General features: G+C 38.1%; 1 protein-coding gene across 1 annotated transcript; it reads right to left on the bottom strand.

Annotated features, from left to right (window-relative positions):
* Positions 1-9,644: 9,644 nt before the first annotated feature.
* On the bottom strand, positions 9,645-12,847 carry sb:cb81 (mRNA decay activator protein ZFP36L1-like). Its single transcript, XM_067419322.1, has 2 exons — positions 12,695-12,847; positions 9,645-11,676 (listed from the first exon to the last, which is right to left on the bottom strand). The coding sequence occupies exons 1-2, from the start codon at positions 12,746-12,748 to the stop codon at positions 10,624-10,626; spliced, it is 1,107 nt and encodes a 368-aa protein (XP_067275423.1). The 5' UTR covers positions 12,749-12,847; the 3' UTR covers positions 9,645-10,623.
* Positions 12,848-15,231: the final 2,384 nt, after the last annotated feature.

Here is a 15,231-nt window from a genome sequence, read left to right as displayed (position 1 = left end):
GCACATTTTGAAACACAATTTGCTTTCAGATGGAACTGTGATAAAAGGAAAAAAGTTGACCTGAAAAAGACAATTCTTCTGGATGAAGGAAAGCAGTGCAGGTTTGGAGTGAGATGAGGGTCAGTAGATGGGGACAAAACCCCGTCCCTACAAATGGAAAACAGCAAAGTTAACACCGGCGACCGGTTTCTTGTAAGAAACAAAGACTTTCCAAAGAATGTTACTTATTCATGTCAGATTTTGTTGCTGATTTGAATATGCTTTTAATTGTGAGGTTGGCAAGCAGTTTTTGAGATTTTACAGGATAGGACTTGGTCTCGGATGTCTGGAGGTGTCGCGAAATGGCCGTCGAGTAAACAGACTTTCCTGAGCAGGGAGCAGGGGTCTTTCTCAAGGGGATCCTCCCGGAGTCCTCTATTGTGTGGCTGGCTGCGTTTCATTTTAGAGTTTTATTCTCACAGCCTGTATCTGCAGTCCTTTTAACTCTTTCTCCACCAGAGTTTTTTATCATTTTTAACAAAAATGTCATGGCCCCCAGATATCTAAAGATGCAATATATATATAAATAAAATAGCCTATGCTTTTGAACAAACAAACAAACAAACAAGAAAAACACTGTTTCATTCTAGCTTCATGCATTCTTTTTTATCAACATAAAAAAATGTTCCATAAAAAATGCTATATTTTGAGCAAAAAGCTGAGAAGACTACATCCATATGGGATTCAGAGTGATGATCAAACACAGATGGAGTAGATGGAGTCAATCAACATGACTGTGTGATGGAGTCTGTTTTTGTGTTTTGAGCTATTTGAGTAGTTAGCTGTAGATCTCGTATAATGCAGTCTTCCAGTACGCGCCAGTGGTAACAGAACCTGTGTAAAGAAAAGCGTTACAGTAAATGACACAAACAACGACGTTTCCAACTGCGTGTCTCATTTGTGGAAATGAGCCGGACAGGGTCATAAATTGTGTATGAATGTGTTTGTGCAATCCAGTTGCAAATTAACTTGGTAAATCTGGATTATATGCATGTTAGCAAATAAATTTGTGGAAAAAACATCAAAAGGGCATGGAAATGTGTACTTCTTATTAATTCTTCTTAAATTAAATTAAAAAAAAGTTTTGTAAGGTAAGGCTTGACTATATTGTCACTACTTGTTGCTAATTTAGAGCAGTTTTATAATGGGTGAGGAATTTGCGTGCCTTCAGGTGCGTCACGTGCTCGCGGGCTTGGTGCGTTTAGAAAGGTTTTGTGATGTTTTGTGCACCCTTGACAGTTGACACACTCCCCACTTCTTTTTTCAAAGGTGTGTTTAACAGTTTAGAAGCAGATCTCCTAGAAGTGGTAAACTCTTGACTTCTGGGGACGTTTCCAAACTCCCTTAAAACCGCAATAGTTAAGCCTCTCCTGAAAAAGATACATTTGGATAACTGAGCAACTACAGACCAATCTCAAATCTCCCCTTCATAGGCAAGATCATTGAAAAAGTTGTTTTCAGTCAACTGAACTTAACTATTAAGCTCAAACTATTAAGCTTTGACAATTTTCAATCTGGTTTCCGACCGCATCACAGCACAGAGACAGCTCTCATAAAGATTATAAATGATATTCGCTTAAATACTGAAACAGGCAAAACATCAATTCTGGTTCTACTGGACCTCAGTGCTGCATTCGACACTGTTGACCACACCATACTTCTAGACAGGCTGGAAAACTGGGTTGGGCTTTCTGGGATGGTCCTCAAATGGTTCAGGTCATACTTAGAAGGGAGAGGTTATTATGTGAGTATAGGAGACCAAAAGTCTGAGTGGACATCCATGACATGCGGAGTCCCACAAGGGTCCATTCTAGCACCACTCCTGTTTAACCTGTATATGCTGCCAAATAATGAAAAACAACAATATTGCTTACCACAGCTATGCTGACGATACCCAGCTCTACTTAGCAGTCACCTAATGACTACAGCCCCATTGACTCCCTGTGCAAATGCATTGATGAAGTTAACAACTGGATGTGCCAAAACTATCTTCAGTTAAACAAAGACAAAACCGAAATCACTACATTTGGAAACAAAGATGAAATTCTCAAGGTGAACGCATATCTTGAGGCTAAAGGTCAACAAAATCAAAAACAAAAATCAAGTCAGGAATCTCGGTGTGATTTTGGAGTCAGACCTGAGTTTCAGTAGTCATGTCAAAGCAATAACTAAATCAGCTTACTATCATCTGAAAAATATAGCAAAACGTAGATGTTTTGTCTTCAGGCAAGACTTAGAGAAACTGGTTCACGCTTTCATCACCAGTAGGGTGGACTATTGTAATGGCCTTCTCACCGGCCTTCCCAAAAAGACCATTAGACAGCTTCAGCTCATACAGAACGCTGCTGCCAGGATTCTGAGCAGAACCAGAAAATATGACCATATCACACCAGTCCTCAGGTCTTTACACTGGCTTCCAGTTACATTTAGGATCGATTTTAAAGTGCTATTACTGGTTTATAAATCACTCAATGAGCTGGGACCTCAATACATCGCAGATATGCTGATTAAATACAAACCCAACAGATCACTCAGATCAGCAGGATCAAGTCAGTTAGAAATACCAAGAGGTCACTCAAAGCAAGGAGAGTCTGCCTTTAGCTATTATGCCAGCCGCAGCTGAACCAGCTTCCTGAACAGATCAGATGTGCTCCAACAGTAGCCACATTCAAATCCAGACTCAAAACACATCTGTTCAGCTGTGCGTTTACTGAATGAGCTCTGAGCACTGTACGGCCCACTGAGCGCACCTTATCTTATCTATGCATCATCTTTACAATCTTTTTTAAAAACTGTTTTAGTTTACCTTTGTTTTTATCTTTGCGTCTCTGGCACTGATTGTATGACAGACAGTTCTCATCAACTAAATGAGTTTTTACACTTTGTAAATTCTGTAAATAGTTGCTTTTTTCCAGTAACTGTATATCCATTGCGATTAGCAGTTTATTGCAGGTTTATTTGAATGAAAAACTACTCTTTTCAACTCTACAAAATGTATCTTGGGTCTTGTAATTTTCAGAAAATAAATTGTGTATATTTTCCTAATAAAATTGTGGTTCAGTGTAGGCTTGAATTGAGGAACCGATTAAGATGATAAAATTGGAAAAAAAGCTACCTGTTTATTTTAAGAGAATTAGCTCATTTGTGCAGTTTTATTTTGAGACACCATTGTTAGTTCCCAGCATGATTTGCATGTGGCTGGAAATGGAGAGTTAATATAGAAATGTTGTTTTTTTGTGTTTTTGAGTGAAAGGAAACATCTGTTAATGTTTAATGTTCAGTTATGTTTGACATTTGAAAGCGTTTATGTTATGAAGGCGTTTTGACCGTTACCACTGTGCAGAAGAGTAGAGCTTATGGTTAGGTTGTGGATAACTGCATGCATTTTAATATAATAAAGCATGTAGTTTTGTTCAATGAGAATTAACTTTGCTAATGCTAGGGCAGTAACACATTTGATTCTGCTTCTGCTGAGCTAGCATAGCCCACTTATTGTACAACAGCTTAGTCAAGTTTAAATGTTTAGGTGATTTCCATTCACATACCCCTTTTTTAAAGTCAGCTTAAAATAAATAAGCACAAAAATATGAAATTAACTGTTTCATAGACTAACATAATAAAGGAGGATTACATTATTTATTCAGGTAGATTCCATTAAAAGCAATCATTGGAAACAACTCAAATATGTGTAATGTTTTACCATCATTTTTAAGTAAATAGCACTTTGCAGTGAAATGTTCTGAAATAAGTATGAAATAATATGCCTTTTCTTGACATAAAAGCTTACAGAAGCTACATTTTTGAGAGTATCATCCTCAAATTCAAATCAAAACATGATCAGACATTCAGTTTCATAATTAGATTATTTTAATGCCTTTAACATTAAAGTCTCATCCAAGTAAATTTAAATAAAAATGTGTTACTTACATGTATTTCACCTTGTTCTGTGTTCCTATACTACTTTGAATTATGACTCTTGAGTAACAACGTTTCAAGTGTCTAGTTATAAATAAGACCCTAGGTTAAGATCTTAAACATATCAAGTCATTAAATCTTTTCTGTGCTACTTTTCCATTTGCAAGCTGATTTGCACGCTGGTGTTACAGATGTGTGCCGTAGATAAGCTCACTGAGACGAAGGAGAACAGGAAACATGTATTTTAATCAGAAAACTCAGGAACACACAATACACAGCTACATACAAACAAGAACCGACAAACACTGAGGGCAAACTGAGGGTTTAAATACACAGGGCAAGTGAGGATAATGAGGTGCAGGTGATGGACGAGGCACAGGTGACTGACATGACTAATTAACCGAACTGGGGAGAAACACAAGCTAAATAATACCTGTAACAGCTGGGGAAAATAAGGCACATTTCTGGCAAAGCTGCTTTGAGAAAAAATAAAGACACAACATCCACATCATATTCGCAAATGCTAATTGTAATAGGCGCACAGATAATGCAAGAGTCAGTGAAATATAACAGTGATTGGACTCAGCATGTGGTGCTAGATTGTTAATAAATACATGCAAACATTCCTATATGTACCACAGATGCTGTGTGTGTTCATTGCTATCATGGTTTCTCAGTATCATTATTCATATATCTCATCAGTGTCTTGTGATGGGTAAGACTAAACTAAATTAAACTAAAATTTGTTTTGCCTCTAGTAGATTTGTAGGAGCATCTCAGAATTAAACAGATCTATTTGTTTTAAACTTATAGTGAAGCCCTGAGATTTCAAGGCGCTTTATAGGCGAGTGAGCCTCTGGATGAAGTCAGACTCACTGATCTCGCAGGAATCAGCCAGGGTTGGTCCGGGTGCAATATTTTAAAGTTTGTTTTTGTGACATATGGGGACATTCCTAGGGCATATTGATTTTTATACTGTACAAACTGTATTTTCTATCTCCCTTACACTGCCCCGTCCCTAAATCAACACATCACAGGAAACATTTGGCATTTTTACTTTCTAAAAAAAACTCCTGTATAATTTATAAGCATTTTGAAAAGTGGGGACATGGATAATGTCCTCATATGTCACCCTCTCCTGTAATACCTGTCATACCCATGTCATTATACACATTTGTGTCCTCATATGTCACAAAACATGCCCCCCCCCTCACACACACACACGCACGCACGCAATTACTAGTATGTTTAACATGCACTAAAATAGTCTATTACTATAGCAAGTTTGTGCAATGTTAGGTTCACAATAAATAAAATCTGTCATATTTGAATCATACTGTGGTGTCTCTTCTATGAATTTGGCTATGAAATTGTGAACTTGAAATATAAATCTGAAGACACGGACATATAGCGCCTTTCTTAGTACGTTGGATTGACTTCGTTTAGCCTACTTCTGTCGTAAAGACCATAGATATCCATAATAAAGGCTAGATGTCTCGTGCGCACTGTTGGCCAATGGGGGTCGCCGTCCGCAACTTGCGGCCATCTTGTCACAGGCAGCTCGCTCACTCGTAACAGTGTGTTTTAATGGTGCATGTACTTTTAAATAACCATAACTTGCTCAATTTTCAACCGATTTTCAAACTGTTTCGTTTGTTATAAATGACAGAGATGTAGTTATGACACTACATACTTATGAATAATTATAACCATGGACTTTAATATGAAAGTAACATTGAACAGAACAGATGGGTGCAATGAATACACACACACACACACACACACACACACACACACACACACACACACACACACACACACACACACAAGGTATTTATGTTAAATCAACATATAGGCTACTAAAACTGTGTACCGCAACATGAGAAATTATATATATTTATACACATATACAGCTCTGAATTTTTTTCCCAGAGCTAGCTCTCTCTATATATATATATATATATATATATATATATATATATATATATATATATATATATATGCTTTTTTAATAAGAATATCACTATTATAATAAAATAATTTGTATTTTTTTTTAAAATTAAACAAACAAAAAAACATGCAAACTAAGTTTATTTTAACTAGACAAAAGATTGGTTGTCATAAAATCGTTATTGGTGTCAATAAAACCTATATAATTGAACAGCTCGATTGTGGTCTCAGCCCCCTTGATAACGTGCATGTAAGTTAGCCGTGATACACAAGCTGCACGATTAAGTCGTTTATCGAAATGAAAAGCTGCAATTTTAACGTGTTAAAGCATCCAGATTTGTAGCCATGTTAATAACGTTTGTAAGAAACCAAACCATTTGTAAATCCGTCAAGATTTCAGCGAGATAAGAGTATTTATGTTCGGACAGACCACTCATCTTACATCAGGTTCCACAGAGCCCGACAGAAAGCCTGCCTGTGACAAGATGGCCGCCGGTGATGCCGATGGTGACTCCGCCGTAAGATATCTAGTCCTTATTATGGCTATCTATGGTAAAGACGAGAAAAACAGACAGCCTGACAGGCTTCCATGAACGTGAGACATCAACCAATCGGAGGAGAGCCCTTCTAGTCAATCATAGACGAAAAGGGCGGTACCTTCCTCTACCATCCTGGGAAAAAAAATATCGCGCTCCGGATGGAGAGATGTGAGATATTTGCCTCTGGTTTAAAGTCTGCTGTCCTCGTGTGGTCGAGAGGAGAACTGCATCATTTTTAAGCATGGACGCATGCCTAAAGATTTTAACTTTTTTTTTTTTTTTTTAAAGGATCGTATTGTCATCTACAGTTATCCTTTTATTTTGATGAATGAGTCGAAATCTTTGGACAAAGATTGTCATTGATTCAATTAGTTTAATTTTTATATTTTACGCTTACTTTTTAGAATTAAGCATGGAAAGATAGATAAAGGTATTAAATTAATATTATTAATAAACCTGTAAAGTCTGATGTAAAGCTGGAGGAAAACTCACTGTTTTCACATTGAAATGAGGAAAATGTTTCTATAATAGCAGGGTTTTGTGTTCAAAGTCATTTTTTCCCCTGCTTTTTAATTATTTTAATACTTATCACAAGATGATACAGGCCATAACGATATTATGTTTTCTGTTATTCTGTTATATATTAAAAGGGTCTTGTATAGCTGAAAATCATGATTTCTTGTCTGATTAGTCAGTGTGTTTTTTCCATCGTGTAACCAAATAATTTGTTTAACTTTTCTTTTAGGCTAGTATTTTTAATTATTTATTTATTTATTTATTTATTTATTTATTTATTTATTTATTTATTTATTTATAAAAGCGATAAATAGTAAGTTTCCTAATTCTACAACATTAAAATATTTTAAAATAACTTGTATCTTATAAAATATCCATGATTCTTGCCAATTCTGTTATGCAATAATTTAGGTCTATTTTTGCCATTGGTTAAAGTAGAGACTTCTGTTCTAGCGCCATCTAGTGGAGTTATTGATCAAACTGTGCATGGACAGGCTTGTGATTTCTCGCGCTGTTTTTGGACAAATGTACTTTTTTATTTTTTAGGTGGATTATAATATATATTTAAACAATCAAAAATAAGACGCGAAGGATCAAGCCTGAGCTTCACAAGTGCACAGTTTGTGTGTGTGTGTGTGTGTGTGTGTGTGTGTGTGTGTGTGTGTGTGTGTGTGTGTGTGTGTGTGTGTGTGTGTGTGTGTGTGTGTGTGTGTGTGTGTGTGTGTGTGTGTGTGTGTGTGTGTGTGTGTGTGTGTGTGTGTGTGTTTGTGTGTGTGTGTGTGTGTGTGTGTGTCAGTCAATATCACACAATAATGTTTTAGAGTGTCACCCAAAAACCGCTGTACTTTTTTTCAGCATTGTGGCAGATTTGTAGATTGATTGTACACACAAATATTCAGTGAAATGACATGAACAGCACAATTATTTAAACTGACACAGAGAGCAAAACCTCTTCTGGAGTCTCCTAAAGTCTAAACACATTTTCTGCTTTACACACACTTTGCAATTCAAAATGGCACTTTTTAAAATGCCCTGAACACGGCTCTCTGCATAAAACACAGCAATCTGACTTAAAGTTTGCCATTTCAACTCAAAATGACACACCATGAGCTACCTGGCCAATGCATGAGCCGCCTGGCCAAACCTCTCATTGGTTAATGGTTATCACGTCCATCAGGATGGAAGCACTTTGAAAAAAATACAGATGAACACTTTTTTTTTCAACAGCAATGGGAGACGTTTCAGAGAGGAAGAGGAAGAGGGAGGATGCAAGTTTTTTTTTGTGAGCATGTTTTTGTCCAGTCTACTGTAAATGTATCTGCTGTGCATATCTGTGTATCTGCAAATATTTATGTGCATGTGAACAATCTGAAGAAATGTTTAGTGTTATTATGGCAAAGCGTACTAAAGATACGAGTGCTGTGCATTATGCCCACCATAGTTGGTTAGACACAAATATGAATGAAGTGTGTGCCATTTTGTGCAAAAGTTTGATTTTGATAATGCTATATGTCATTTCGTTTGCAGTGCTTCATTTTGCAAGATACAGTATATGCGGTGTTTTACAGTTTGTGTGTATGGTTTTGTGAATTGTGTTGAGTATTTTGATTAAACCAGCCTAGTTTGTAAAATTATGTGTTAGAAATTGGAAGAAAACAACTGTAATTTTAGTGTTTGTTAAGTTTTGAACTTAAGTTTACCAGGTTTAAAAAGATCCTGTAAACATGTGCAGAATTCTGGTGGTGTTTGTGTCTAAATGAAAAATGTAATTTTAAAGATGTCATAATTGAATGCCAAAGCTAAGATAAAGGATCCTCAGTGTATCTCACAGACACTGATGTTGTGATCACTGAGTGGAGAGCTTCGAAAAAGTGACCCAAGTATTGAGAAATGTGTCCCATTGTACAAAACAGTTCCCAACCGTAGGAATAATCTGTGTATTTCACAAATCACATATTAACCACAGGGTGGCAGTAGCTTCAAACGGCGCGAGTTGCCCTTGAAAGGCCTTCTGCAGAGATTTGGAGGAAAGATGTTCAACACAACAAGTCTCACCAGAGCCCATTCGGATGTTAAAATGGAAGGGTTGTGGTTGAACTATGGATCGCAAACAGTGAAATCATGGTTTACGGCTGTTTCTGAACACAAGTGGCTATAGGGTCTCCATATAACCCCCTTCTCTCGCTTGCATTTGTGTACCCAACGGTGTCTGGTAAGCCTCTCCGAAGACCTACCGCTCTGCAATAGACTTGCAAATCACTCCTCCCTTCTGCCGCCTCATTAGCATACAGATGTTGTTAAGAAAAGGGAGAGTTGCCTCACAAAGGAGCCCTGATGTGAGAAATGCCCCTGCATTTCATTTACTGCCCGGCCTGGTCTCAATGAAAGGCTGCGAGACCTTTGGCTATTGTCCGTGGCCGTGTGTGACAGTGGGATGTTTCTTAGTCTTCCATGCAGGAACAATGAGCAAAGCAACACACAAAAGCCTTCATCTGTTCACTTGTCCTTTGTGTGTGTGTGTTCAGCTTGAATAATTAAAAGAGCTGTCAAGTGTGCATTTTTCTTTCTTTGGAGGAGGAGGCAGATGGAAGGAGCAGCATTCAACCGCGTTTAAAACGAAGCTACTTGTTAAGCAAAGCTCAAAAAGTTTCAACGCAAAGGAAGGAGGCCAAAGATCTTTTGTTCCCTTGAAAGTTTATTTTAAAACAATATATTATAATGAAAATGGGCATTACCATCCCATGGAATGTAAACAGTTCATTTAAATTATACATGAAACGAAAGCACAACACAATATACGGTTTCCCCACTTCCAAACAACAAAATAAATAAGTTTTAAGTTAACAAAAGGCAAAAGCGTGTCTTGTCACAAGGCAAAAAGATGAGAAACCACAACAATAATAATAAAACACAACCTACGGACATCAGAACGTCAGTTTTCGCCTCTTAAATAAAAGATAAGAGTGCAAGCGACTCGACTTGTTTCTGGTGCATTGCCATTTTTTTCACATTCATGTTGGCTTGCATATGAACATTTTTGACTCTTCCTTGTGGAGATCTCTGACTATATTATCATTGAGCAAGACGGCGGAGGGTATCGATAGCACTTTAAAACGATCCTGAGATTCCAACGTTGAGACTCTGTGCGGCTGGTCTTCATTAAAGCTAAGAGATAGCTCGTGCAAAGCAGACAAATGGGCTCAAAGAAACACACACACATGCCTTATCTACGGCGTTCCTTCTTACAAATGCATACAAAAAACAGCAAGCAATGCATATTACAAAAAAAGCAATAAATAGTTGTTGTTTTTTTAGAAAGAACTATGGTTAGACTACTCAGTAATACTGTCCATTTAAAAATGCCTTCACTAAAGGCTACAGTATGTTCAGGGAGCGGGTTAGACGTTACACTATAGATGTATATACTCTAAGTTGCTCTGCTTTGGTTAGACTACAGACAGGCGCCTTGGGAAGGTTCGTCCTACAGACAAAACACTGCAGAAGTTTTCCCAAAACAAATAAACCTAAGGTGAAGTTCCCACTGCAGCTTCGAACTGGTATACAACAGTATACATTGCCAACAAAGTTTGTTTGCGTTCGTGAACTATCACACGCTGCACTTTACGAATCAAGTGCACATCGAGCATGCAATATGCACAGGTTTCTAGTCGTCTGAGACAGACAGGCGGCTGAAGATGGGCAATCGCCTGCCCTCGATGCCGGGAGATTCGCATCCGCTGAGGCTGCTGGAGCTGGTGTAGTCGTCCTGGTCGGAAAGAGAGTCGGCCGACGCGCTCCTCTGCAGACCCGAGCGGGATTGGCCCGTGAGCGCGTACGCCAGGTTCTGCACGCTCTCCGCGTCGCTAATGGCGTAGAAGCTCCCGTTGGCACCAAGATCCGCGAACGGGTGGCTGTGCTTTAGGCTTCCAGGCTCCGGGAATAGAGGCGAAAGCAGGTCGGGGCTACCTGTGGAGGGCGGAGGGGACACGGATGAAGATCTGGAGAAGGCCAGGGCGTCTGGTACGGCGTGGAAACCGCCGAGGGTTTGTGTTTGCATTTGCGTGGAGAATCCGCTGAAGCTGAGGCTTTGGCGGAGCAGCTGCGGCCGCTCTCGGGCGCTCTTACACCCGTGCGTGTTCTCCATGAGGCCTTGCTGCTCGTCTGCGTTGTGTATGAAGTGGCAGCGGGCGCCGTAGGGGCAAAAGCCGATGGTGTGAAAGGTGCGACAAGGTTCGGTCTTGTACTTGGGGTGCCGGTTGAGCCCTCGCAGCTCATCCATGCCGTGCGCAAACTGGCATTTGGCGCCGTACTTGCATGTCCCGCTTTCCTCGAAGGTTCGGCAGAGCTCCGTCTTGTAGCGAGTAGACATGGGGGCCGATGTGGCCGCGCCGAGCACTTTCGGGGAGGATAGGGAGCTGGTGCTGATGCTGAGACCCGGCGGTGGGGGAAGAGGGCTGGCCGTGGGGGCGCTCGCCTGGCCCTCGATCATGCTCACGGATCGGTCGACTCTGAAGGGGATGTGGTTCAGAGAGGAGCGAGGCAGCTGCTGTTTCGGCTCACGGCTCCAGTGCGGGTCGATGGTCGACGGCCACGGGCTGCTGTCGCTGCTGTTGAATTTGGAGTTGGGAAGAGTCACCGGACATAGGGAGTGTCTGCGCTGGAATCCAACAACACGCTGCTTCTGTGTGGCATCTGTCAGGTCAATGCCACGGAAACTCTGGGAACAGAGAGAGAGAGAGAGAGAGAGAGAGAGAGAGAGAGAGAGAGAGAGAGAGAGAGAGAGAGAGAGAGAGAGAGAGAGAGAGAGAGAGAGAGAGAGAGAGAGAGAGATCAGTATACCTGTTGCACACGATTCAGTGAAGCAGCAAAGTACAATCATCTTGAACGTTTAAGTCATTTCAACTTAAATAACATTGAATTTACTTAAGAAAAGGAGTTTAATGTTGTAAAACTTATGAAAAAGGTGGAAATTTATCATAACTTACTGATACTTTTTACAACAAAGCAATGGAAAACATGAACACTGTGAAAAAGTTTCTGTCTTTTGGAATTAATTACAATCCACTTGGATGTTTAAGTCATTTCAACTTTGAATTAACTTAAGAAAATTAGTTAAATGTTGTAAAAAAAGGTGAAATTTGTCACAACATACTTTTTTTTTTTTTTTTCAGTGCAGAAACACAAACCCTTCTCACAAAAGCACATTGGATCCCATTGCAAGGACAACAAATACATTATTTTGTGTTTCCAACAAAATAGTCACTTAGGTCTGAAACATTGAGTAAATGATGACCGAACAGTCCCTAGACTGAAACAAAGTTACAGTCTGACATTTTTAAGTACAGTTGACTTGGATGTTTAAGTTATTTCAACTTAAATTATGCTACACTGTAGCACTTTTAAGCACCTTAAACTTTTAAGTTGAGGACACTTAAGAGTTTAAGGCAACCAGCTGCAGAACATGTTTGAGTTTTCTCAACTTAGGGTCAATAGTTGTACAAACTTTGTTTGAGTTATCTCAACTTTTTTCATGTTAGATAGTTGAATAAACTTTAAAAGCTGAATTTGTTATACAAAACATAAGTTGGATTGTTTTCAGTCTTAGTGCTTTGCCTTCCATTTTTATTTTAACTTTGTGTATTACAAATGAATTTAAATAAACATTAATATAATAGGATATAATATCATTTATATATAAATTGACATGGGGAAAGAAACAAAGTTCATATTCTTACCTTGCAAAATTCATCCTCCAACTCAAGGAAGGGTGTGAGGAAATTTGACGGCATGTTCAAGATGCCTGGCTGTGATTCGCTGTATGCAGTTGAGGATGTGTTGAACTGCTCAACAACTGATGGCAGGCTCTGCTTCTGTTACAACCCCACTGCTGGAATCTCATTTATAAGCAGAAACTTCTGGCCCGGCCCACCGTCTTAAGGGGCGTGTCTTAGTGCTGAGTTCACACCCCATCAAGAGTGAGGGAAGTTTGCTTGAGTCCTTCACACAGGAGCAAAGTTTAAGGCATCTCAGATGAGGTGTGAATTATTCCAGAATGGCTGGATCTACATGAAAAAAGTGGAGTTTACCTCTGAAATAGCTCTAAACTGGTTATTAGTTAACTGAAACTATTTACAAAACATATGTTACGTTTTTTTACAGGTTAAAAACTTAAAGCGTGAACTTTTTTTTTCTTCAGTTAGTGGCCAAACAGCTGTTCTCATTTACACATGACGCACTCAAATAACTACAAATAAAAAATATTAAAATTCTATAGACATATAATATATAAATCTAAAATAAATAAATCAATCAATCAATCAATCAATCAATCAATCAATCAATCAATCAATCAATCAATCAATCAATCAATCAATCAATCAATAAATCAATAATTTCTTATTTTCACTTTAACTTGATGTACTAAAATAACTACAAATAAAACTTAAAACTTAACTTAAACCTAACATATACATCAACAAAATAATAATAATAATAATAATAATAATAATAATAATAATAATAATAATAATAATAATAATAATAATAATAATAATAATAATAATAATAATAATAATAATAATAAATTAAAATAAAATAAAAACAAAAGTGGCCAAGGTACCTTTTCTAATTTTCACTTTAACTTGATGTGCCTAAATAACTAAAAAATAAAATAATAAAATAAAAATGGATACACTCTATAGACTTTAAATAAATAAATAAATAAAAATGTCACAAACTTAAACTAACATAACAATGAAAGTGGCCAAGGCAACATTTCTCATTTTCACTTTAACTTTATGTATTAAGTTAAAATAAAACGAAAATAAAAATTATTATAACTCTATAGAATATTTAAATAATTACATTAATTAAAAAAATATTTAAATAATTAAAAAAATGTAAAAAAAATAGATAAAAAAGTACATTAAAATAGCTAAATGGGGAAAATATAAAAATAAAACAATTTCAAAATATTAATAAAAACTTTAAAGTATTTCAATGATATTAAAATAATACTATCTCTAAAAGCCCATGAGAAAATTAAAAGTTAAACTATGCCTAAGTTAAACTATGCCTAAGTTATATCAGAGCTATAGTTTTGAGAAAATATATCTATCAGTCTTTAATTTGAGCCTTGGTATTATGATTCGCAAAGCTCAAAAATCCTTGAACATTTATGCAAATGTGTCTGTAACATTCAAATTAATATTCATATCTCTCCTCATATGTTGTATTCATCTGTAAATGACTGCAACCTGAGGCCATTTTCACCAGCGCCATTATGAAACACCTCATCATGCTTGATGGGGCAAATCGAGGGGGCAATCGTAGCCCGAAATCCCCCCGGCGGGGGCAGGAGTCCCAGGGAACCCCTTGAGAGGCAGTGTCATAATTAATTACAGAGATCCAAGACCGTTCAGCTGCATTAAACCAATTAGTCATCTGCACATAATAGTCCATTATCACCAATTTTCAGCCAGTGATTTCCAGCAGCAAGGATTATTCAGCGCTTTGCCCGTTTAATGAAAGTCAATTGGGTCGATTCTGTTTTGGACCGCATTGACTCCACTGTAAGTCTTCTTTTGACCGATACGAACGGCATGCGTTTGAGATCTGCCGTGCATCAACATTTACACGTGTGAAGGAGTTATCTTGTGTTGGCATTTCTGGTTGCTTTACCCCCTTCATTCTTGCATTTGCATTGGACCATGAAAAGAAAGCACGAGCAGTTCTCACCACATTAACTCTTGTGAAACAAGACACTTCAAATATTAGCAAAGCTGATGTATGGTCAAAAGACACCAGTGGGCTTTAACACACAATGAGGTCTTATCACGAGTGGAGCGTCAACACCTCACACAGTCCTGCACTTGTTCTTTAGGGACTGATAGAGGCGGTTACATTTGGCTGGGAGATGCACAACGGACAGCAAAGGTTTTATTTGTTTCCTACACAGATTAAAGCCTGTGTGAAAACAGGAGAGGCCTATTGTCTCAGTACAAGAACTACACTAGGCTTTGAAAGCACTGTTTTAGACACTATGCAACACATTCTCTTGTGTCTTTTATTCTCAACTCAAACTCTCAGTGTTTCTGCCGGTTTAATTGCAGGTATTGTGCACAGCAGGCCTGAATAACTTCTTTTGAGGCTCATGTCAAAAGGCAAAATAGGGAAGATGGAGGAGATTGCACAACGATGGGCTTTTTGGTAGAGAAGAATAAAGGCCTCCTGGAAACATGGGGTGGATGTGCTCCTTAAGAGCAATGGAGAT

This window comes from Pseudorasbora parva, chromosome 16 (assembly GCF_024679245.1).
Source record: "Pseudorasbora parva isolate DD20220531a chromosome 16, ASM2467924v1, whole genome shotgun sequence".
NCBI classification, from domain to species: domain Eukaryota; kingdom Metazoa; phylum Chordata; class Actinopteri; order Cypriniformes; family Gobionidae; genus Pseudorasbora; species Pseudorasbora parva.
Note: the sequence above shows the minus strand (reverse complement) of the source record. Positions and strands in the feature narration are given on the sequence as shown.